General features: G+C 39.4%; 1 protein-coding gene across 2 annotated transcripts in view; it reads left to right on the top strand.

The window, feature by feature from the left end:
• Positions 1–26,335, top strand: part of EDIL3 (EGF like repeats and discoidin domains 3) — a 239,371-nt gene that overhangs the window by 98,679 nt on the left and 114,357 nt on the right. For both annotated transcript variants that reach the window (XM_054002699.1, XM_054002700.1), the window contains one exon: positions 19,946–20,074. In XM_054002699.1, coding sequence (XP_053858674.1) covers positions 19,946–20,074 — 129 coding nt within the window. The remainder of the gene's footprint in view (positions 1–19,945; positions 20,075–26,335) is intronic.

Raw genomic sequence — 26,335 nt, forward strand, 5'->3', positions numbered from 1 at the left:
TGGAGTCTTGGTGTTTTCATGGAAAGTGTTTTAGCAGAAACCTACTGCAGCCATTCAACAGAAACATTAGAAAAGGATGGGGTTTTTTACTTAGGAAAAAACAATACCCCCAGCCTTTTTCCCTTTAGGGAAATGGTTTAAATACACACATTTTTTTTTAGACCATCTCCCAGAAATCATGGTCTCCCTCTTTGAACACCACTGCTGTTTTTGTGAGCCCCTAACTGTGATCTGGCCAAGCTACCCAGATACATCAGCTGAAAATGTCCAAGTGGAGGGAAGAGGAATTTATAACACAGCCAGGTGGGCTGCACTACAGATATGATTTATACTAAGAGAAAAATCCATATATAAAGTGCAATCTAACATTAATTTCTATCTTAAAGCTTTGCTAGCAATGCTAGCTCTTCAGATGCTCCATAATTTATAGCTCCTATTGATTTTGCTGTAAGATATGACCAGATGTTGCTGTTTTGAAAGTAACAGATTAGTTCTGCACTCTTACAGGATTGTTTTAATACAACTTATTCCTCAGATTGTATTGGCAGTTCTAAAACTGTGGGTTCTGCTTAAAGCAGATTCCCTTCCCTCAGGGTAGGAATGCCGCTGTGCAGTTTGGAAGTTGCAGGGGTGCAGAAAAATAAATAGAAACTGCATCCAAAACCTCATGCACCCACCTAGAGCCTTTAAGTGGTATGTGCCTGGTAGAGGCAGTTTTATCCAATACCACATTTTGCTCTTTTCCACAAAAAAAATAGTGTGTTTCCTCCAGTTCATGAAATTTATCTAATAATTATTCATACACATAGTATTTTTCCAACAAATGCCTTGACTTTTGAAACAACACGAGGTAGGATAAATTGCATCTAATATTTTTATGAAGGCTATTAAACATTATTTCCACATTTTATGAAAATTGCAAACTTTTAATTGACCTGTGATCAGGACCAAAGCTAGAATTTCCTTTCCTGTTTAACCAATGGGATGAAACACTGCTATTTCCCATACTCTGCTTTTTGGGATAGGGTCTGGCTGCTCTGACAATGCCATCTGTGAGGAATTCTGTAGAAGCAAAGTTTTAAAATTTAAAATTTTACTTTGAGTGTTGTAACCAGTAAGCTGAGGATTATTAATCCTGTAGTAATAAGTGCCCTGAAATTATCTCTCTATAGAAATGATGTTTCACTGGAGTTCCTTGAGTTTCAGAATGCTTGAGGCTAATTATGAACTCTAATTATAGCCCCATGTTTTTCACCCAATTTGCCTTATAAGGAAAGATAAACCAAGGAGTTTTTCCAGGTTTTTCCTCACAGTTTCAACAAAGTTTTCCTTAGCAATGCCTCTGGGTAAAGCATTGTCCTAGATCTATTTTTTCTTTCCAGTTAAATACCTAAGATTTTATGTCATTGTGGACATCTTACCGCTATTTTGAGTCACTTCGCTGTATTTCTTCATTTGTTTTGACTTAAAATCAAACCCAATAAAATAATTTAATAAGATTAATATTTAATTAAATATTTATTGAATAAAGCTAGGGAAATCTCAGGAAAATTCTCTCTTTTCCACGTGCTTTTATCCCATCCATATGTGGCACGAGTTTTGGAAAGCTGTTTATTGAGCCGGGAGGAGATTCCTTTGTTGACAACTATTTTTAGAAGCTGAATGCAGCAGGAAACTCCTGCTGGATGTCCTGCTGCTTGAAGCTTTTCATCCCAAAAGTGTTTCCCCATGGTTTTATGGATTCCCATCCCTCCCCCCCCGCCACGTCTCCTCAAGGAGCCTGGAGTAGTTTCTACAATTATTAAAGAGTAATTCTTCCAACACCTGGTGAGACAGAGCACAGCAGTTTGTTCACTTGTCTCTACACAGTGGTTTTGGCTGAGGTAATAAATACATCTCCTTTGAGATCATCACCTAACTGGAGCCATTCCTTGCCTCTGCCACTGATTTTTTTTTTTAATTTTTTTTTTTTCTTTTATCATAATGCTTTAGGGAACAAGGCGTTTTTGTCTTTGCATCCCATCTATATAACATATGCAAACACATCTAGAGTTTCATGGTAATAAAAGCTCTTTTACAGTTTTGCTGTTGCCTTATTTAAGTTTAGGTGTTGCAGAGATTAAAGATTCACTACATGACAGGGCCTCCTTCTGCAAAGACATTACTAAAAAATAATCCCTTCAACAACCTCGTGGCAGAGTATGTAAGCTGCATGGAATATTTGTGTATCTAAGGAAAATTATATTACCCTTCCAAAATTCCATGTGATATCCAACCTGTTCCCTGTTTATTTAGAATTTCAACTTATATAAAAGTTATTTTAGAATGTTTTTCCTAAAGAAGTAAATAACATAGGGGAAAAAAAAAAAAAAAACTTTTGAGAAAGAATAAAAGTTGAAAATGCCTTCTCAAATGAGACTTCTGCTGTAAAAATCTATAGAATTAAGTTTATTTCATTAAAGGAAATTAAGGGAATTTTAGAAAATAATTACAATGGAAGACCAAAAGTTCCAGGATTAAAGTTGTACTAGACATAACAATTACAGTTATATCAAAATATCAAAAAGTCATGAGAAATAGAAATCTAAAACTATTGAGAGTTTACTCTTACTTACCTTTACTCTGGGAGCATGGTTTTAAGCAATACCTGAAATCTAAATTCCAGGATAAAAATCAAAACACAAGTTATATGCTTTCTTTTGTTTCTGCTAGGAGAACTCCAGGTTTTTCTCTGGTGCTTGTTTTCTTCCCTGGATCTCCTGTGTTTAAGAAACTTTTTAAAGAGGGGTACCAAAACATATTGCCTTGGTGTTTGTCTTTTTATTCATAGAATTTAAAAAAATATGGTTTGTAGAAGGAAAGATGAAAAATTAAAGGTAATATAAATTACTTTGGTCAATAGATATTTCAAAGCTGGGTGCAGCCTTGATGACTCTTAGAAAAGTATTTCTGCTGGATATATTGGATCCTCAGAAATAAAATTGCTCATGAGATACCTAAAAAAACCCAACAGAATGGAACTTGTACTATAAAAATGTGGTAAAATAATTAGTTTTCTCTATCTAAATATTGTTGCATTTAAAAATTTATTGGATTGTCATTTTTTATATATTTAAAACACTAGACATATTATTATTAAATGCAGCGGTTTAATATTACTTTGATATGCAGAATATCAAATTTTCATGGTTTTGGTTTTTCATAACGATGTAAAGTGGAAGGTAGGAGGGTTTCATTTGGCACCAGTCTTAGACAGGTTTATATTAGATTGTTTAAAATAATTTTAATTTAGACAGCTTAAAAATAGGTAGGTTTAGATGGGATGTTGGGAATCAGGAATTGTTCCCTGGCAGGGTGGGCAGGCCCTGGCACAGCTGGGGCTGCCCCTGGATCCCTGGCAGTGCCCAAGGCCAGGCTGGACACTGGGGCTGGGAGCACCTGGGACAGTGGGAGGTGTCCCTGCCGTGGCTGGGGTGGCACTGGGTGGAATTTAAGGTTCTTGTCCTAGATTAGGGCAAATTTTGGGAGAAAACCTCCGGAAGGAGCCCCCAGAAAGCAAACCCCCCCACGGCCCCTCCCCCACCTGGTTCAGGAAGGATTTCCTCAGAGAGAAATGGAAAAAAACCTGTTTATTTAACAAGCAAAAACACTCCCCAGTACAAAAAAAAATCAACACCAGATGACAAAACCCTTTCACCGTTCTGAAGAGATGACAAATTCAGAAAGTCTCTCCTGGGAGTGGTCGCCCAGCTATCAGTCTCTGGTGCTGGGGATGGCTGCTGCAGGTCACAAAATGCAGGCTCAGGTCACAAAATGCAGACTCAGGTCACAAAATGCAGACTCAGGTCACAAAATGCAGACTCAGGTCACAAAATGCAGGCTCTTGGTGTTTCTCGGTGTTTCCCAGGTCCAGGTCCAGAGCAGGTTCAGATGATATTCAGGAAAGGGAAGGGAAAGGGAAAAAGAAACAGTCCAGGGTAAAAATTGGACTGCCTAGCTAAACTAACTAATAAGCAAAAGCAAAAGCAAAAGCAAGCCAGCAAAGCCAAGCCAGCCAAGCCTCTCCTAGACACAGAGCATGGGGGGAGGTGAGCTGGCTGACAACAAGACAAAACAATCCTTCACTTTCAGAGTCAGTCCTGAAGGCACAGAACATAATATCAGGCACGAACAGAGCAAACACCACACCGTCACCCTAGGACAGTCCCTCCCAACCCAAAACAGCCCATAATTCTATAATTCAAATATTAGATAGATCTTTTCTTGAACGGGTGAATATTGTAACCAATTTTTCCTTTTCTTTCCTTGCTTCATGTCAGAAAATTCTTTTGCCATTTGGTGCTGCCCTGCTCATCAAAGAGCAGGTGAGATCCATTTGGTTAAAGTTTTGGACATGCCCTTGGTTCTCCAGCCTAGAGAATGAGGCTAAGAATTGAAATGAAAAACATTTGAGATTGTACTGGCATTAATATTTATATTTATATTAAATTTATATCTAATATTTTATATTTATATTAAAATTATCCATATATCCTTATATAATAACTATAAGGTGTTTGTCCTTAAAATACTTAACTGATGTGGGTTTGAAGCTGGGTTTCACAAAGGGTCTGTCTTTTCTGTGAAAATAATGCCCAGAGAGGCATTATTAAGAGGTATTATTAAGAAGCTTTTATTAATTGGAAAAAAAAAATTTAAAAAAAAAAAGTGCATTCTTCAATGGTTACTATGATGACTTTTGGACCTGAATGATCTTTTTGGTCCCTTCTAACTGAAACCATTCTATGATTCCATGAAGATCAGAAAAGAGAAACCAAGACAGATTTTTCTCTCCCTCCTTTTTTTTTTTTTTTTTTTTTTTTTTTTTTTTTTTTTTTTTTTGCAAGTTATTGAAATGAAACTTTAATGACATGATTAATCTGCTTTCTCTGTCACCGTCAAAGCATCAAGGATGTGTCTGGTCAAGTCTCAAGAACTTCAGTTTCCTGCCCACTGCACAGCAGGATCTGGAGTTGTGGTTTTGTGACAGCTCCCAGGCTGTCTTTGGGGCCACAGTGATTTTGCTGTGGTGTGCAAAGCTCTTCCATTTCACACATTTCAAAGAGGGAAATCATCTTTCAGAATTATTCTAAGGGAAAGGATTTGCCATTCCCCCAGGGACTGTACCACAGATTTACTGTCTTGCTGAACTTGGTTTACGCATTTGTAGCAATTCCTTTTCCTTTTTTCTTCTCCAACTGCATATTTTATTTTTTTTTTCCCAGTGCCTGGAGCTAGCTTGCTAATTACTTTTCCATCTATTCCAAGCAAAATATAGACTAAATCAGAAAATTATGTAAAGGTCATATTGAACCCCATTCTGATGAAAATGAGGCTTATGCAGTAAAAATAGTCCTGGATGCCAGGTGGCACTGAAGGCTATTGGAGCAGCCTGTCTCATTTAAAAGCTGGAAATCTTGCTTAGGTCAGGAATGAAAATTAATTCATATTTTTAGCCCATCCCTTAGTGACTGTCCATCCACATATCATAAAGATAACACAATTTGGCAAAATCGCTCACTTCTTTTCAAGATGGACAAGAAAGCGAGCCAGGAGTTTCAGACCAGCCCGCAGTGCTGGCAGCTGCCTGAGAAAATCAGGCATGGGCATCCTTCTACAATCTGCACAATTTCTGAGAGTGGTGTTTGTGGTGGTCATACATCCCAGTATGCACCCCATACTGGTCATGCATCCCAGTGCACCAATAAAGTGGGAGATCGTGTGATATCCCCTAAGCCAGGCACTGATTTCTGCCATGAACTTTTCCTTCCGTCCACTTTTCCCTTTCCTAGCTGAGTTTTGAGGGAGGAGTTTTCCTGGATGAAGATGAAGCTTTTCATGCCAGGCATCTGCCTCAGACTGATCAAGGCTAGGTTGGATGGAGGTCTGAGAAACCTGGTTTAGTGGAAAGTGTCCCTGCCCATGGCAGGGGGTAGCACTGGGTGATATTTACACTCCCAACCCAAATTCCATGATTCTATGAGGACTCTGAAGCAACAGGGTAGTTTTACACAGGTGCAGCTGTTCCCATCTGGGGAAGCAGTGTTCCACAAAAAGAGATTTTGCAGGTCTCTAGTCCTTGCCAGGACAGATAAAAAGAGCAGGACTAGCTCTAGCTCTGGGCGGCTAAGTGAATTAAAAAAAAAATTCCAAATATTATTCTTTGATATTTATTTCTTCATCTTCTGAAGATGGAGAGGGAATGAAAAGATGAATGAGCTACTCATCCTGGTTGCTGCAGGGATCTCAGTAAACTCTGTTGCTCCTTGAGTCCTCTGTACTCTGGACAAGTAGAGTTGAAACACAGGGGAAATGTACAAAAAGAACACTTTTTTGGGGGAAACACAATGTTTTGGAAGTGAACCACTTCATTGGATGAGGCGCTGAGTGCTCTGCTCAGTTTGACAAGTTGGGATTGGTCACAGGTTGGACTCCTGCTCCTGGAGGTTTTCTCCAACTCCAGTGATTCTGGGATTCTGTGAAGAGGCTAAACACGACAGAGAAGAGTTGACAAAACCCTCTGCTGCTGGAAAGGACAGATTTTCATCTGAGAAGCGCTTAAAACCGAGAGGAGAAAATCTTGGGGAAGGAAGCTGACAGGCAAAAAAAAAAAAATGGGATTAATGAGTTGAGAGTGGGCACAGAGGGAGCGGGTCTGAAGGCAGGGATGCAGAGAGAAAGGCAGCAGTGGGATGGTCTGCATGGGGCTGTCTGCTGTCACCAGGGTTGTTTACTTCACACATTTCTGACTGCCCCTTCCAGCACAGCCCTGCTCCCCTGCTCTCCTTTGTGCCTGTGCTGGCACTGCACAGCTCTGCATGGAGCCATTTTTGCATTTTTTCTCTTCTCTTTTTTGGTTTTTTTTTTTGTTTGGTTTTTTTTGGGTTTTTTTGGTTTTTTTGTTTTGTTTTGTTTTGTTTTTTGGTGTTTTTTTTTGTTTGTTTGTTTTTTGTTTTTTGCTTTTTTTTATTGTCTGCAGTAGTCTTCCTTACAAATAAGTGCCACGTGACTTCAAAACAGAATAGTGGCAAAACCATTTACATACGATCCGCAGTAGTGCAAAGCAATAAAATGCTAAATGAAAATTGTCAGAGTGGCTGAAGGTAAGTAAGAGGCCAAAAGATTTCCCAGGCCAGTTCTTATTCAAGACACAACTTCTGCTGGCTGCCATGGGAGCTGTGGCTGTGTGGCAACTGTTGGGATAAAAATAACAATTTTGAAATTGTAATATGCTCCAATTACGAGCACAGTTGTAATTTCAATTGTAACATGCTCCCATGAATGTCCATAATGCAATTTTCCTGATGGAGCCAGCGTTCACTTGGTTCAGCTCCTTGGTCTCTCCTGCCATGCCGTGGCACGTGTGCTGCCAATAGGAAGGGGAATTTGGTGGGAATGTGCATTGAAAGTTGGAGTGAAGATGAAGAAATTGTCTTGTCTGGTAAAATATTGGGATTATGTTTCACTAAAGATCCTCATCCTGTCATTAGATACGTGGAAAGTGAAATAAAAAGAAGCAGATACTGATGAAAGCAAACCAAGGTGAATTAGTGGTTGGTTGAGGATTTAGTAGCCGGTTAACAAGCCTGATGAAAAGGATTCTAATCAAAAAATAGCACCACAAGGAGGCTTGCTTTATGCTTTCTTTGGATTTAAACAGTTTTATAACCATGTTGAAAGCACTAGATTGGCTGTGGAAATATAAAGAATATTGAGAAAGTAATGTTGCTCCTTTACAGTGCAAATTTAAGAGATTTTTATTTGCCAAGGCTTCGTATTACACATCAATTCAGGAGGAGGCAAAAAATATATTGAATAATGACCAGCTAGCAGAAAAGCTGTTCCCGTTCAAACGAACGAAATTATTAATTATTATAAATATAAATATAATTTTAAAATATTAATTCTTACAACCACACTTTTTCAATAATTAATATTTTATTACATCAGAGAGTTAAAAAACCTAAGCTTAAGCAGGTTAGATGGTTGCTAAAGAAAGCATGGAGGAAATGCCAAGGAAACTCCCTGGCAGGTGGGAAAGTAGAGAGAACATGGCTGAACTGAGAGAATTTGGTACTTCTGTTAAATTCAGCCTCCTTTGAGGTTGATTGTATAATCAGGATCTTGTGTTTTGAAATCTTTAAGTCTGTCATAGCTTGAACAGGAAAAAAAAAATTGTTGAAGATTTGGCCTTATTATTTTAACAGTGAAATTCTGCTTGTCACTAATATTGGGCAAGACTAAACAGCCCTCTTTAAACTGCATCACTGAAACAACATTACAGGTAAAATTCAAATGTATTTCTTATCATAAAGAGAACACAAATTGCTTTAGGGGCATGGAAATATCAAGCAAAGGCTTGAATGAGTTCACTAAGACAGGACCATGGGGATTTCCGCACATATACAACAACTTCTTAGGTGATTTCTTGCAGTAACAAATACGTACTGCTTCATTCACATAATTTTTACTCATATATTGACTTTCCAAATGGTAATCACTGTTTGCAAGAGCCAAGACCTTCCTGTTTTCTTTTGTCTTAGAAATGGAATAGATTCTTTTTTTAGTGTATATTATTTTTAAGTTTGGCTAGTGCAATTAGAATGCTTTTTGATTTTTTTTCTACTGGAAATATTTTAGATAAACTGTGCTTTACCTGAGAGTATGAATGTCCTTTATTAGGCTTGACAAAAGAATGATATGTAGCATTCAGCTGCCTGTGTATTGAATAATCATATATATACACTTGTAGTAGTTAAATTATTTTGGAAACAGCCATTTTTGTATTTTTTCTCTTCTCCTTTTTTTTTTTTTTCTATTGTCTGCAGTAGTCTTCCTTACAAATAAATGCCATGTGGCTTCAAAACAGAATCGTGGCAAAACCATTTACACATGATCCACAGTAGTGCAAAGCAATAAAATGCTAAATGAAAATTGTCAGAGTGACTGAAGATAAGTAAAAGGCCAAAAGATTTCCCAGGCCAGTTCTTATTCAAGACATAACTTCTGGTGGCTGCCATGGGAGCTGTGGCTGTGTGGCAACTGTTGGGATAAAAATAACAATTTTGAAATTGTAATATGTTCCAATTACGAGCACAGTTGTAATTTCAATTTTAACATGCTCCCATGAATGTCCAGTTGTCTATTACTAAAAATATGTTAACAGGAAATCTACCTTTATATACTTAGAAAGTTATTTGTGTCAAATAACCTGAGAAATGCCTTGGAATTCCTGAAGTTTTATTGGAATGGCTGCAACAGCTACAAGGAAGAAGGCACAGCCCAAGAACAAAAAGGTCTGGGTAGAGATTTATGTATTCAATTTGCCTGCAGCACTGTTTTAACAAAGCATGAATTAACACTCTACAGTAATATTACAAGTCAGAGTTACAGTTATTCATGAATTTCATTAGTTTCGACTTTTCGACAGAATTTCATCCTGTTCAAACTGCAGAACAGTTTATTTATTAATATACACTAAGGGAAAGAGTGAGAGTATTTAAATATCTCTCCATGTTGACCAAAAATGTCCCAATTTTATTTTTTTAATCCAGCCTCCTAAATGACAAAATAGTTCTACTATTTTTCCCCCTCCCCCTGCAAAACAGTAATGCTGGGCTTTTCTTTTTTTAAACAAAACACAAATCAAGCATCCTGCCAGCTGTGTGTTCTGCTCTAACCTCCTATGAGCAGGGGCAGGGAGAGAACGTGTAAACCAATGTGTTTCTCATCGGGTCCTGTTTCCATCCCAAACTTTTCTAGAACAATTTAGGCAATACAATATAACATCCCAAGAAATTCAAAATAAGTCTTTTGCCTCAAACTGTTTTAAGTCATGCAGTTGGATGTGTCTGGCAAGCTACCCATGACACAGCTGAGGGTGGACACCAGGAAAAGCTCCATGGCTCTGATGACAAAATATTTTTCCTTTTTATATATTTTTTTCATCTATTTGTAGCTCTGTAAAGTATTGTTGTATAATTCTGCAGTTTATTCAGTAGGAGGCCAAAACAAGGTGGGGGAGGGGGGGTTACCATATTAAACGTACTTCTAATTGGAGGTTCTCATCAATTATGCTAATTTGATAAACTTATAAAAGTGTCAAAGCCCTGTATCACATGTGCTTCTGGCCATAAGTGCACCTGGTGGACCTTCAATAAACAGTAACACCTTTTTTATCACTTTAATCTTGTTTGGCTCTTCTAGGGGCTATTAGGCAGGACCTCCAGTGGAAGTCTGCCATGCCAATCCCTAAAGGAATAAGTTACTTCCCTGGGGAGTGCTGCAGCTCAAGGCCCAACCCTGGAAGGCAAAATTTACAGCTCTGTGCTGAGAGCTGTGCTTGAACTCCTTATTACAAACTATTACCTTGTGTGTAATGACACAAGCAGGAATTTGAAGTTAAAGCATTAAAGCTAATCAGAAAACACCAGCCTGTAGTATTGCTGTGCATTGCCACTAACCACCAAAATAAGTCTGTACTGCCATCCAGGTGCAACTGACTTCGTGTGAACCACATTAATCACAAGCAATTAATCTGAATTTGTGCTGTGGAAGTAGCTGGTGCAAAGGAAGCAAATCTCAAGTGATCCTGCTGTCTATCTTCCGAACTGAAGGCTCGTGACTGCAAACATGGGTTGTGATTTTAAGCTGGGATTCTCAATCAGTGTAGGTTTCCGAGCTGACAAAAAAAAAAAAAAAAAAAAAAAAGAACGTGGAGCAGGAGTGGGAGATGGGGAGAAAAAAGAGAAATGGTTTCCTAGCTGGATGGGCTAGCTAGGAAAGGAGAAAGAGTTGGAAAATGGTGACAAGATCTAGAGTTCAATAGGATTCAGGATTGGGTTTTTTTACATGGAAATAGCAGGGTCTGATGGCAGTTTGGGAAAAAAAGTGGAAGAGGAAAGGATATATTTCCTCTGTCCTACATCCTCAGGGAAATAAGTGACTGGTGTGTAACTCTTGTCTATTTCCCTTGGTTTCTTCTGTGGACAACTTTATGCCTGTTTGGACTATATATATTTCACATTTACTGATTCTCTTTCATCACTTTTTAATAATATTTCATGTCCTGAGGATAACCACCCTCTGAGGATCCCTTCTGCTGTTTCTGTGTCATTAATGCAACACTAGTAATTAGGATCTGACTCATACAAATATGAACAGCCTAAGTTTAGGCTGTGGCATTTTTTAGTTCCCACTGGAATCCTCAACAAGAGGACTAACTGGATTTATTCTATTTGCTATTATAATTAAGGTTCACATAATCTTTGCAGGTTTCTTTTCCATTTTCCAGTTATAGAGGCGAAAAAGGATGGGAAGTCCTCATCATTGGCAGTTTAAAGGGCAGTGAAACAATAAAAAATGACATCTTGGTATATGATGACAAGAATTATGATGATAAAAATAACACTGTTGCACAGAAATCCCAATTGCAAGTGAGGTTCTGCATTAGGCACAAAACAATATACAGTTTCGTTATTGCTGGCTTTGTTTTACTTAAGGCATTACCAGTGCAGTAAACAGAGACATGGATTTGTTCCAATCATGTAGAAAATGAATTTGGAAAGTTTATTTTAATGCAGAATCTGTAGACATTAGCCTTTTCAGGATTGCACTTTTGAACTAAATCTTCCAGACATCCCAACTGAAATCTAATCTAATATTTCTTTGAATATTTTAGCATTAAAAATTAAAGTCTGCAGTCCTTCAGCAAATTTTTTACAAAATTATTCTCTCTGTTTGCAGAGGGTGGGGTTTTTTTTTTGTTTGTTTGTTTGTTTGTTTTGGGTTTTTTTCTGTTTGATGTAAACCAGAATCAACTGAAAAGTAAATTTGGAAAATATTTCTAATGTATTTAGGAAAATTAATCTAGTTTTAAAGATACAAAGTAAATCACAAAAGGAGTGTGGCAAACAAGATGCCACAGCTGGGTCAGAAAGACTGGGAGAAGTCAGTGACAGAAAAAGGATCATCTATGGGAAAAACAGCAATGATGCTGCCTGAGTGGAAAGTAAAAGGAGGAGGAAGAGGCTTTGGAAATGTATTTTCTGTAAACTGATCAGGTGTTCCCTGGGAAGATAAAATCCTCCTGTGAAGGGTGATGCAGAGATGCAGAACAGGTCTCACATTAACACTTGCTGAGGTTTATGGGAGAGCTGGTGGGGGAAGAATACTGTGGGCATTATTCAGAAACACATATTTAGGTGGCAAAGGGTAGACAAAGTGGTGAAAAACAGCATTGAAAATTGGCAAAGAAAGTTCTTAGCCTTGAAAGCTGAGGAGTATGAAGAGAAATAGTGGAAGAGGACTTGGGGAAAATGTCTTGTAGTGCATTGAACACTTTCCCCATATTTTAGAGTATTTTCATCTCTCACCCTCTGCAAAATCACTACAGTGCCTGCTACACTCACCATGCCTCAAATTTGGGTACAATTTGCCATCAAAGTCTTGGGTTTGAAGACTTTGCCATCAAAGTCTTGGGTTTAAGACTCTTAAGGAAAAGCATTATATATCCATCAAGTACAAAGTGCTTATTTTCACAAAATATTCTAGCTATTCAGGTCAAAAAAAGTTTGGGAGTTGGATGGAGGATCAGGTTAAATTTCTTCCCTGTAGAAGAACTGAATGGAATAGAATTGTAGGGAAATGTGCAGAAATGACCCAAAAGCCATTTTGCACTCAGGGGGTGAACTTTATCTTTTGCTGCATCCAGATGGAGACACCTTGATCATTATAATCAACATGCTCCATTTGCTGCATTAAAAACAAGATAAATATTTAATCACAGTGCAATTAAGTCTGGATCTCTGCCATTAGTTTATAATGAATATATAGGCAGATAGAATCTAATACACTACTAATTCACTTACAAGCCAAGCTGAACAGATTTTTAAAAATTTTTTTTTTCCTCCAAAGCTGATATTTTGGGAATGTTCATGAGATGACAGTGTGTGTCATCTAATTACTTTCTCTGCTTTCATGCATTAACTGGAATAACATGCAGTAATCAGTTATTGTTATCAATATTCCACATAAACTGTGAATGATGTGCCTATTCTTTTCAGGTTGAAATAACCAAACAAAAAGCAAGGTGTAAGTCAAAACATATTTCTTGATGCAAAGTACGTGTGTCTCCCAGCAGTGAAATAGAAGCAACAGTAGCAAATTCAAAAAGGAATTTTTTGAAGGGTAGGAAGGAGCTGTCGTGGTTTGGTTTATTTCCTTTTCTCTTTACTTTAAAAATAATTGAGTGTGCTGGGCAAGGAAGAATTTCTTGTTACATTTCAGAAGCTTTGAATGATGACTTAGTTCAAAATACATCTTTATTATCTTTATTATCATTTTGTCATGGTGCACCAGTATAACTGGAGTTGGGCCCTAAAATGTTTAGATGTTTATGTACATTTTTAACACAGAATTACTTTTAAATAAAAATAAATAAATAAATAAAAGGATTTTTGAGTGAGAAGGAGCAAATACTGGACTACAAAGTATTAGTTCATTACTTCTGATGCTTTATAATTTAATGCTTTAATACTTCTAATAATTTAGTGGCAGAATGAGCATGTTGTCTAGAAGACATTTTCACGATTGCAGTGCCTTCAGAAGGTCAATAGCACATCTGCTGGGAATGTGCTCCTCAAATGTCCCCAGACTGTACTGCAAGGCAGGCACCTGGGGGCATTCAAAAACAGCCTCTGTGCTGGGTAAAGTCTTCACAATAATATTGAATTAACAACCAAAGCAGTAAAAGTGAGGAAGATCAGAGACCCTCAGAAGCTTTTGTTATACTCCTGACCTTTTTGTGCAATAAGGCAGTTTTCTGCCAGAACCTGTAGGGGCATTCCTGATTAATTTGAATGCTCCGTCTGCGTGTCTCTGTGGAAGATGGTCCCTTTTGAATAGGATTAGGTTATACTTTGGATTTGTGTCTGCTGAAGTGTGAATTCTGCAATCTCACATTTGAAGGGGCAGACCTTTCTGAAATCCATTTTGAGTTTTTAAAAGGAAAAGGTCAATGTACCTCTGAAAAAAAGGCGGTCCATCATCGGCGTGCATAATGGTGGTAACATTTTTAACTGTGTGAAGAAAACATACATGTTGCTTAGAAAATTATGTCAAATATAAAGACTCGGAAATTAAGCTCATCACAGATACTTGTAAAATATCTAATGCAGATTGTCACCAGATGACACAAGGAAAAACGACGCACCACAGCTTTGGTCACGATGAAGAGACTCATTTATTTTCTCTGACTCCAATCTTTTATAGTTCTCAAAAGGTGCCAGTGGATTGGAGGGTGAACGTGCCACCTCTCCAACGACACTGGAGAAACTACCTGTACATCAAATTTCTCCGCCTCTATGAAAGAATGCAAAACAACAGGTTGTTTACAGAAAGTTGTGTGGGAAAGTTCTCTACAAGAATGTAAACTCAGAAGGCTTTAGAAAAATCTTAAAAATCAGGGCGACAGCAGATTTTTTCTTATTTCCACGGCAGGATGGTTCATCTTTGTGCTCAGGTTGCAGAAACTGCTGAACAGAGGCAGTGCAGGGTTGGATGACCTGGACACTGAGCCTAATTTGGTGTGAAAATCCTTAACTCCCCCACCATGGGCAGCTTGTGCCATACTGCTGGCTCTTGCACCAAGGAGGCTGATTCTTGCCTCCCCATAAAATTGAAATAAGTTGTTTCTGACGCTGGCTTCCTTTACACACACTAATTCCAAAATACAGGAGCTCCTGCTAAGTGAGCTCTGTCACTGCTTATTTTGAAAGTTTTGCTTTGGCAGAGGAAGCACCTAAAGTGTCATGTATTATCCAAACACAGAGGAAAACTTCCAGCTACTGATGTTAAAACTGTGTGAGAGATCTCTGGTGAAGATTTTAATATATCAGATGGGGAAAAACCCTATTTGACATTCATGTAAAGGCAAGAGGAACTTAAGAAAAGCTGATGCCACAAAGGCGTGCAGCTGGAGAGTACTTTTCTTTAAAATGGAAATTAAAATTATTTGATACGTTTTATTAATCTGATGATAGCTTGCAATATTTGATTTGCTGGGATATGCAGCTTATTATATCATCAAAATAACATTATCTATTAATCCTCCTTCAGTAGTACTCCACAAAATAAATGAAGCAATTAGCTTTGTATCTTTACCTTGATGTTTATTAAGGTCAATATCTAATTTAGTGGTTTTCATTAAAGTCATATTATTTCTCCATGAAGAGACAATGGATTTATACCAACAAAAGTGCTAACATTTTTTATTTCATTTTACTTCATTTTGCTTGTAAAAAATGTGGTTATTTTGGATGTTTCATTGCATTGGAGTACACTTTTTTCCTTTATTTTCTCCTTATATTTTTTATATTTGTCACTTCAGCTTGACTTACTAAGAAAAAGAGGACTTTGATTTTTGATCACCTGTTTTAGCACACTTTTGAGTTAGGGGAATCCAACTGTGTGATGAAGATGGCCTGATGTTGATTTCATGTTTAATGACATCCCCTGTAATTTTTTTTATGTCTTTCCCACCAAAGCATCAGCAGATTTTATATTTGGCAAAAACAAATGCTTATGCTGCTTTTTCAGAGGCAGATGGCTATCACTAAACTGGTTTCCATGCTTTCCTGGCTTTATCTTCTCTAGACAAACTCATGGTTTCTCTCAAATATGCAGTTTCCACTGCAGTATGGCATGATACAAGATTTTATTGTTAATTTTTCGTTGATCCTACTTGTCAAAGAAGAAAACAGATAGCATGGTTCTGCCTTGAGCCCCTTTGCATCTCTGCTGAGGATGCATTTATTTGATTCATATATCTATGAAGTCTCAGAGGTTTTAGTAAGAACATCTAAAATTTAAAACCTGCTATGCTTTAAGTTAACTTTCAATATTTTTTCAAAAACAACATGGGATTTCAATTGAATAACAGGATGATGTATTTTGGACTATACTTATTATGTTGGCTGATACCCCTGGAACTGAACAAAGAAGGACTCAAAAGAGCAGCAAAGTGAACAGATCTATTACTTTGAGTGCACAATTAATCTTGCTGACATTATTTTATATGAACATGGATAAAAATGCCTGGAAACCACACCATTGAATTCCTCTGCTCATTAATATTGATCAAATGTTGTTGTTCTCTTTGTGTTGGAAGCCACTTAAAGATTACCTGTAAAAGTATTACACCACTATTGATTTTAAAAAACCCAATCAATCCCTGGAGTCTACTGGTTTTGAAAATTAGTTGACATATTCGGTTTGTTATTTTGTTGGTTTTTTTTCTATTTTTGTTGGGTTTTTTTTGTTTGTGTGGGGTTTTTTTTTGTTTTGTTTTGTTTTGTTTTTTTGTAAGAAATTATATTTGTGGACTTGCTGCCATAGATCTCAGTTCCAGACCATATCAATCAGGCTGTCACAGAATTAATTATCCAGAATTTAGTAACATGGTGCTTAAAAGCCTAAGCATCCCTATGGAAGTTGGTTGGGACCTCTCCTCATGTGCCACCTGTGCCCAGATCTTACACATTACATTTTTGGTGCTTCAGTGGAATGATGGCTGGATTAGGCCCCAGATCCTTCAAGACACTTAAATCTGCAGAAATTGCATCAGGGATCCTGTTAAAACTCAGTTTAAATTAATTATTTAACTAATTAATTAATTTTGAGGAATCATATTAGGGTGTTCATGCAGTTTAAATAAGCTCAATGTGTGAACTTAAATTTTGGTCCTTTGAAGAATTAGGAGAAGCAATGGTAGGATGGCACAGGCTTTTTAATTTTCAATCATTCATTCATTTAAAACACAGAGTTAGTCTAACTCATGTCTTTATCAATTAATAAATGTTAACCAGTCCAAACTATGTGACTGTCATTTTTTAATTTGAGCACAATTAATGAGGATGTTTCGTTGCTCTAAAAATAATCTTTGAACTACCAGTTTCTATGAACAATAACAACAAAAGCAAACAAAAACACCCAGAGCAAAATACTCAACATTTATATTGAAAATAGTGATATTATTTGTCCATAACAACAATCATAATCAGGAAAAAAAAATCATATTGTTGGTGTGTGTTCTGTTTGGTTTTTTCCCCAGAAGAAAGGCTTCATAGAAGAAAAACATTAGTTAGAAATACTGTCATACACCAGTATATTTATCACTATGCACCTCAGATGACCTTTTAAGACTTTGCAGTTTGGACTGATCTGAGGAAATGCAAAATATAAAGAAAATTGATGAAAGTAGGCTGAACGTGTGCTTAACAAGCCTTATAGAGAAACCAGAAAGCACAATAAGAAAGTAATTTTTAAAAGATTTATTGTTCTTGGAAGATTAGAGATCTTGCTTGCATAGAAACAATAAACATATGCGACATATTGCAGGTAATCCCCAAACTGCAGCACTGTGATAGAGGCTTGGAAAAAAAAAAAAAAAAAACACAGTTAGTATTTATTGGAAGTGTAAAAGTGCAAATTACTAGACAGGTTTCTTTCCAAATTATTGTGAAGGAGAAATAGCATGAAGTAGTAATACCTGAAAGAATAGAAGCACTAATACTTGAAAGACACGAGTCTTCACAGAATTAAGAATGTAGTGTACCACTACTTTTAAATCGTAATACAGAGTTTGCAGAGTGTGTGTGGCAAAACGCAAATCAGGCAGCAGTCATTCTCCTTGTTTCCATCTTCATGATTTTTGCCCTTTTATTTTGCTAATAATACTATTTGGAATTATCTGCAGTACGTTCATGTCCGTTATTTTTTTTGGTTCAGTGAGACATATCCCATGTTTAAGGATGTACACAAGCCAAACCTCTGCAGGGCTGTGTCTTGGAACAGGCTGTTGACAACACCTGTAATAGAAATGTGCACCTGCGTGGCTTCTCAAATTGCAATAGCCACATGGGCAGTAATAACTGGTGAATATGTTCTGACATCCTCATCATTCAGTTAATTTGTATGCTTTGCAAATTAACATTTGCTTGGAGAGCGCGGTGTTCACTGATGTGATGTCTGGATGAATGGAGCTGCTGCGAGATTCTTTCAAACCTCAGCTTGTAATTGAAAACATGAACAGGCAGACACCCAGTAAACGTTGAATTCACAGATCTTTAAAGTCTAAATCATTCTACTTGTTCATTTGTTGGTTCACTAAGGTGTCTTGTCAGGTCACACCAGCCCCACGGAGCACTCCAGGCTGGGACAGAGGGGCTGGAAAGCTGGGACAGGCCCTGGGGGTGCTGTGACAGCAGCTGGACACGAGCCCAGGGGTGCCCAGGTGGCCAAGAGGCCGATGGCCCCTGGGCTGTGCCAGCCACAGGGCAGTGACTGCTCCTGTGCTGGGCACTGCTGAGGGACCACATCAGATCCTGGGGGCAGCTCTGGGCCACTCACAACAACAAATGGAGGGGCTGGAGCGTGGCCAGAGAAGGGAACGGAGCTGGGGAAGGGAATGGAGCCCCAGGAGAGGCTGAGGCAGCTGGGAAGGGGCTCAGCCTGGAGCAAAGGAGGCTCAGGGGGGACCTTGTGGCTCTGCACAGCTCCTGCCAGGAGGGGACAGCCGGGGGGGTCGGGCTGTGCTCCAGGGAACAGGGACAGGAGGAGAGGGAACGGCCTCAGGCTGGGCCAGGGCAGGCTCAGGGTGGGCAGCAGCAGGAATTTCCCCATGGAAAGGGGCTCAGGCCTTGGCACTGCCCAGGGAGGGCTGGAGTGCCCGTCCCTTGGGGTGTCCCAGGAATTCCTGGAGGTGCTCTGGGCTGGGGACAAGGTAGGCAACAGTTACATCTTGGACTTGATGGCTTTGGTGGTCTTTTCCAACCTCTGTGATTCTGGGATTCTGAAATTCCCAGCTCTGGTTGTCAGTAAATTATGCTCTAAATTTCTTTTCTCTTTTGTTTGCTTTGGGTATTTTTTTCCAAATACAATTTAAAGTGAATGATTAAGACATTGCATTTCAAAAAGCAGTGGTTATCACCTTTCAGGGTACATGGCACAGGTTGCAAATAACATTATATTAAATTTACAAATCACAGACAAACTTGCACGTGGGGCTTTCTAAACAATGTTTACCACTTCTTTAAAATGAGATTGAAAAAAAAAATCATCAAAATAATGTTTTCTTCTGGTAGAAGTCATGCTGTGGGTAGTGTTAGTAAGACATTAAAATGTAAGTAGCTCTTTTCCAGTGCTGTTAAATGAGTAAACTCTAGACCTCAGGTCAAACAATTCCATTTTTCAAAGGTACTTAAAGTTATAGTAATTGCAATTCTAGCAATCTCCGTGCTGACACTTTATGCATCCTAGCATGTGGTGTGTTGGGGAAAAGGAAAATTTAATCAGAAGAGCTTTTTCATATAATCTTCAGGTGGCTACAGAGGCACTGAGTGGAAAAGAATGGTTGGTTTGGTAGCTGCTAAGGTACTCACATTTCAGAAAGTCACCCAGAGCCGTAGCAGAGATCTCCTCAGACTGCTAACTTGACATGTAGTGATCATTCAGGGACACTGTACATGTCACTCTGTGCATGATAGGCATGTTTGATTAATACCTATTCCCTCAGTGGTGCAAAAACTAGAATGCCTGTTATCTTTAACAGAAGAGTAAGATTTAGCCTCACTGTCTCCTGTCTTCTCTCACATTAAAAGCTAATGCCATGATTAATGAGTAGTGACATACTTCATATTTTTTTCTTGTTCATAAAAATCCGTGCTAGCGAGTTATCTGAAGTAAGCGAAGGGTGTATTTTACTGAGTTAGTGGAATATAAAGGTCTGCGTAAGGCATTTTATTTCTTTAATGCGTGCTTATAAATGACTGAAATTATTATGGTTGTTATTGTGGATGTGTACATAACTCTTTCTCTCTCTTTTTTTTTTTTTTCGCCCTTCTCTCAGGACCCTGCCTTCCCAATCCATGCCATAATGGTGGGATATGTGAAATTAGTGAAGCATACCGAGGCGACACATTCATAGGCTACGTTTGTAAATGTCCACAGGGATTTAATGGGATTCACTGCCAGCACAGTAAGTTCCACATGGTAAATTTTATTGTATTTATAGATAAGAGCCTTTTTATTGCCTGCACTGTTAAGGATTAATATTGGATCTGGTTTTCTGGAGTATATCAGACTTTGCCTTTATATTATGAGCAAGCTAATACCACAGAATGCTTCTGCTGCTGCTGCCTTCAGAAAATGGCCTGACTACCAACCCACTGTACACAGCAGGACATGATTTGCTATGCATGTTTTAGACCATGGCAAGGATGAGGGAAATGTATTTTGCAGGGATTTAATGCAGAAGAAGCGTATTTGAAATAGTAGGACTATCTTCTTATCTCAATAGTGTTTGTGGGTTTGCTTTGATTAATGCAAAAAAAAAAAAAAAAAAAAAAAAAAAGGAAAAAAACCCTAACATTTCTGAATAAATATGTCTTCTACATCTTTCTTTACCTATGTCTTTATAAATAATGAAGAAATGTTTTGAATCACAGTATCTGAGTTCAAGAGCAGAACCTGCAGACTTACATCATGTAAATTTAACCCTGTTTAAAATATAGTTTCTTGATCTCTTTCTAATTCTTATCATTTATTTGGAGAGTATTTCCTATTTTCAGGTCAGATTTGGAACAGCAGGTCAGTATCCTCATCTTAGAGTGTGTTGTTAGGGAACTTACAATGAACCATGTGGGGATAGAAATTTTGGGTGTGCTGGATTTGGCTGTAGCAGAGTTGAATGTCTTCACAGTAGCTGGTGTGGGCCTGTGTTTTGGATTTGTGCTGGAACCATCACTGATAATTCAGGGATATTTTAGTTACTGCTGGGTAGTCCTAACACAGAGTCAGGAGCTTTTCTGCTTCTCACTCCACCCCACCAGCAATCAAAACCAATTAGTGAGGGATATTCATCTGCTAGTAACTGAGCAGGTCCTGTGCTAACCTATAAATGTAGTCTGCATTTTCTGTTACTTTAATAGAAACTGGGGTTTTTTTCACATGTAAAGCTCATTCAAAACAAGTGCTGGCCAGAGGAGAAACTCACGAGAGAAATTTTGGGGGTTTCCATTTTGTGCAAGAATTGTTCTTAAACCAAGAGCAGCATGGCTCTGAAAATCTTATGCTGTTGATGCATTTGGATGCCAGCTGTTGCAGAAGGTAAAAAACTCAAGGAAATAGTCAAGAATCCAGTTCCACTAACTGAAATGAGTTCAGTCATTCAGACCACAGTGACTAAGCACTGAATCCAGCCTACCTGAATTAATTGCTCCATTTAGATACTTGTCTATAATTTGAAGTATCCACGAACAATACAGTCCAGCTCAGCTTACATCTTCATGTTTGTTATGTCCCTTAAATGCTCAGAGGAAAGTGTCTCCAAAGAGTGGAATTTGGATACTCAGTTCCATTAATTTTGGCCACACTCACAGTTAATTGTGTGGGTAATGTGGGCAATGCCACTGACTTAATCTAGTGAAAATACACACCCACCTCCTCCACTGGGAGCATGGAAATGAGTGTTTGCTGTCCAGCCACGTGGATAAGCTCGTGTGAAAACCCCATCACATGGACACATGTGCTCAGGGATGCTCCATCATGGGACCTGTCACTTTGATGGCAAGGGCTGGACATTCTTCTGGCTCTGGTCCAGGGAGTTTTCCAGACGCCTTTGTCCCATCAGGGTTGCCAGAAACTGATGCTTTGTAAAGACTGACCTAGAGCAGAGGCTGGACAGAGCTAAAGAATAAAGTAGGAATTTATTAAAAGGATCTCCTCCATGGATCCACCTCGAGCAGCACCAGAGCCCAGCCAGGGCTGCACCCAAGAGGAACCAAAATGGTCCCAAAATGCACGAGCGCTCCCGGGGGCTCTCACTGGGATCAGCTCTGCTCCATTTGCACCTTGCAGTTCATTGTCCCATTCCAGCTTTAGCCCATGCACTCCCATCCTGCTTGTTTTTCTCTCTCCAGCCCACGCTGTTTGTGCTCCTGGGCCTGAGGTTTGGATCATTTGTCCTTGGTGCCCAGCTGGAGCAGGAATTGTTTTGTCTCCCTGCTCTGGGCACAGAGCTCACCATCCCCTCGTGTGAAGCCCAGACCCACACACTAAAGCAGCAGAGAATCTGAAAAATATAAAAGCTAAAACCTGAGGCATCAGCGAGGCACACAACACTTCTTCCATTAAATATCAAGGAGCTGACCTTTGTTAAATAAGTAAACAATACCACAAGTTCTCATCAAGCAAAATGCATTGCTGAACATGAGTTTTGGATGGAATGCCATCTTTTGTCTCCTAATTGATGAGCAAGGAACATACAGCTGGTGCATCACAGAGTGATTCATCAGAGTATTTTTGCTGGATCCTTTTAAAAATATAGAGGTATACTGTGTTAGCTAATGATCCTGATAATCAACAAAGCATGTTTCTGTCAACTTCAAGACAAAAGTAAAGCTCTCACACAGCTGACCCAGGCTCACCGCAACCCCAGAAGGCAGCTGAAGTGATTTGAGAAAAGACTAGTTTATGTGAAGAGTTGTTCTTTGGGGGAGAATGAGATTTAGTCCTATTCAGATAATCTGATTCAAGATGGGATGATAAATCAGATACCCTATCCAGGTGTTCAGAGGGTCTCTGGGGATGGGAGCTGTGAGAGGCAGCCACAGAGCTCTCTGCAGTCAGGGAGAATTGTGGGATTTTCAGTGGTGGACTTAATTTAACATTTATATACAATATCACCTTAGCTCAATTCACAGCGTCCCTTTGATACAAATTCCTCTGCTTCATGAAGTTTAGCAATTCAATTCTGAGCTCACTGTAAATCAAGTAAGAAGTCTGTCAAATTTATCATATAGAGATAAATTAAAATGACCTCATTGCAAGGCATGTCTCTTCTACATTGTCAAGAATTCCAAAATCCACGTTATGGTTCTCTTGTACAAAGCTTTTTATCTTGGATTTCTTTCATGTCTAATATTCTGTTGCCAAATCAATTAAGGCAGGTGATTGATTTTGCAGTCGAGATACATTTTCAAAGCTGGTATTTTATCATTCATATCAACAAACATCCTGTCAGTATTTCTGAGATTTGTTGACCTTTTGCCCTTGTAAATAATTAATATGTAAACTATAAAAGAGATCATTAGCAATTTTACTTACTGTATATTCTTGATTTATGGCAAAAGTGATATTAATTGGCTTTATTGTTTCAAAACTGAACAATTTGCCTGAAAATATTCTGGTTACCCAGTGGCAAAAAAAAAAAAAAAAAAAAAAAAAAAAAAAAAAGAAGAAAGAGTTTCCCATTTCAAAGCTTTAAAGTACTCAAAAAAAGGAAAGTCCTCCATTATTTAAGAGGCATTTACTTATCTGATTGGAATGAAGACTCATGTCAAGGACTCTTCTGAAGCAAGGCTGGGAGAGCTGGGAGTGAAGAGAAGGCTCCAGGGAGAGCTCAGAGCCCCTTCCAGGGCCTAAAGGGGCTCCAGGAGAGCTGTGAAAGTCCCCACGGCTGGGAGACTGGAACAAGGTGATCTTTAAAGTCCCTTAAAGCCCAAGCCAGTTTGTGATTCTATATTAAAACAGCCTAGAACAAGTCAGAATCCATGGAAATATCCCAAAAAGTGAAATGGACAGCTTTTTCACCCAAAAAAAAAAAACAAACCAAAACAAAAAAACAACAAAAAACAACAACAACAACAAAAATAACCAAAGCAAAATCCCAAACAAAAAAAAAAAAAACCCAACCCCCCCCCCAAAAAATCCTAACCAAGCGGAAATAAAAAACCAAAAACACAAAAAAAAACCACAAAAAAACCAAAAAGCCCCAAACCAAACAAAAAAAAAAAAAAAAAAACACAAAAATCCCACAAAAAAAGCCATACAAACAAACACAAAAAAAAAAAAAAAAACAAAAGAAAACCCCTCACAACACAAAAAAGCACAGCTGAAAGATATATACAGTATGCATTATTGTGATTATGAGATAGAGACTGCATACTGGAAAAAGTAGGAATTTGAGACATTAGACACAATACGTGTTACTGGCTGCCACTCAAGTAGCTGAAAGGACAGAGATCCAACCAGGAAAATTCATGTTTCGAGCAATAAAGAGCTCAGATTTAAGGGTTTGATTTGCATGTGGGTTTATATTCTGAGGATCGTTAACTCCGCCAGACATAACTAAAATCCTTGCACTCCAAGAATAAGGGTTGTTAATCAAACACATTTAATAATGTAAGCAAGCCCTTCCCAGGGTTTTACAGAGTTCTCTGCTTTCTTCTTCCACGTCATGGATGGCCTGTGATATTCGCATGTGCTAAACAAATGCATTGGGAAACTGCACAGGTGGGGCCCTGTGGCAGATTTCCATTCTGCCTTGAGGCATCATCCCAGCTATCCACGGGACAGTGCCTTTTTCCTGTGGTGCCACAGCTGGAAAGGCTAGCAGCCACGCATTTCTGGCCAGTTCACCTGATGCATAGTCTCTACCAGCAAATTCCAGTATGCAGTCAAGGAATCTCCCAAGCTGGAAGGGACCCATGGTAATTTTCAAGTCCAAAGCTTGTCCCTGCACAGAGACCCCAAAATCCCACCCTGTGCATCCCTGCAGTGTTGTCCAAACTCTCCTGCAGCTCTGGCAGCCTTGGGGAGCCATTCCCTGGGCTTTGCCTGAGATCCATCCCAAATCCCTGGCCCAGCTCCAGCCCTTCCCTCAGGCCCTGCCAGTGTCACAGGGAGCAGAGCTCAGAGTTCAGATCAGAGATCAGAGCTCAGAGATCAGAGATCAGATCAGAGATTAGATCAGAGATCAGAGCTCAGAGCTGCCCTTCCTCTTCCTCTCACAGGGAGCCTGCGATGGGTCTGCCCTCATCCTCCTCTCCTGCAGCTGAACGCATCCCGTGCCCCCAGCCGCTCCTCACACGGCCCCTCCACACCATTCCCCATCCCCAGGGCCCTCCTCTGCACGCTCCCTGACAGGTCAATGCCTTTTTAACCCCGTGGTGCCGGAACTGCGCACAATATTCCAGGCGAGGCTGGGGCAAGAACCTTTTCCTGATATCCATTCTAAACCTCTCTGACACAGGTTCAGGCCATTTCCTGGGCCCTGTCCCTGGTCACCACAGAGCAGAGATCCGTGCCTGCCCCTCCTCTTCCCCTCATGAGGAAGCTGCAGAGCTGCGCTGAGGTCTCCCCTCAGGCTCCTCCATCTCCATAGACCCAGTGCCCTCAGCTGAGCTTCCCTCAAGGCCCTGCACCATCCCCAGGGCCCTCCTCTGCACACTCCCTGACAGATTAATGCCTTTTTAACCCTGTGGTGCCAGAACTGCACACAATATTCCAGGTGAGGCCGCCCCAGCCCGGAGCAGAGCAGGACAATCCCTCCCTGGCTCGGCCATGCTGGGCCTGGTGCCCTCAGGACAGGGATGTCCCTCCTGGCTCCAGGGCACTGCCGCTGACCTTTGTGTTTGGAGGTTTTTTCACAAACGGGATGAGACTGCTGGGGTATGTTCTCTGAGTTTTTATTGCAGCATCAGCCTCATTACATGGGTGAGACCACAGGAAGATGGCAAAGCTCACATACAGCCATTAGCAGCCAAAGATTTCTTTGTTACAGAGCATTCTAAAAACTTTCTAGCCAATAGAATAATGCTAAAGCTTACAGACAATTGCTGTAGGCAGTCACTACAAGTACATGTACACATGTTTCACATAATGCTTACTTGTCTTTTTTCTATTAACATTACACAATACACCATTATTAAGCTTAAAACCTTCTACTATCTTGCTAAGCACATTCTCCTGCAGTCTTAGCCAAGTCTAAAACTCAAGCTATTGTTTCATGTCCTTGCTTTCTATACCACTGTAACTTTTTCTACTTTCAGACTTAGCAGCCAGCTCCGAGTTCTCTGTTCTTTCTGTTTCTAAGGCCTGCTTTCACAGCTCTCTGGAAATCATCTTACCTTTACTATTTCCCACAACCAGGACCCCTAGTCCCTTTCCCTGGCTCTGCTTCCCAGCCTCTCATTCCCCAGTCTGTCCGTGCATCCAAAGTTACCCCATCCCAGGGGCACAATCACTGTGAGTTTTCCAGCTACCAGGAAGGAATTACTGTGAGGGGGTTTCAGAATGGGACACAGGTTTTTGTGTTACAGTGATTAAGCGCTCTTGTTAAAAACCCCTCCTGGCTGCAGTTGGGTGGCAGGTGTCTTCATTTGAAAAGACAGGAGTCTGTGAAGGAAGGCAAGGGCCTCCCGTGAAATGGAAAAGGTAAACCCCCTCCCTCCAAATT

The sequence above is a fragment of the Vidua macroura genome, chromosome Z (assembly GCF_024509145.1).
Source record: "Vidua macroura isolate BioBank_ID:100142 chromosome Z, ASM2450914v1, whole genome shotgun sequence".
Lineage (NCBI taxonomy): Eukaryota > Metazoa > Chordata > Aves > Passeriformes > Viduidae > Vidua > Vidua macroura.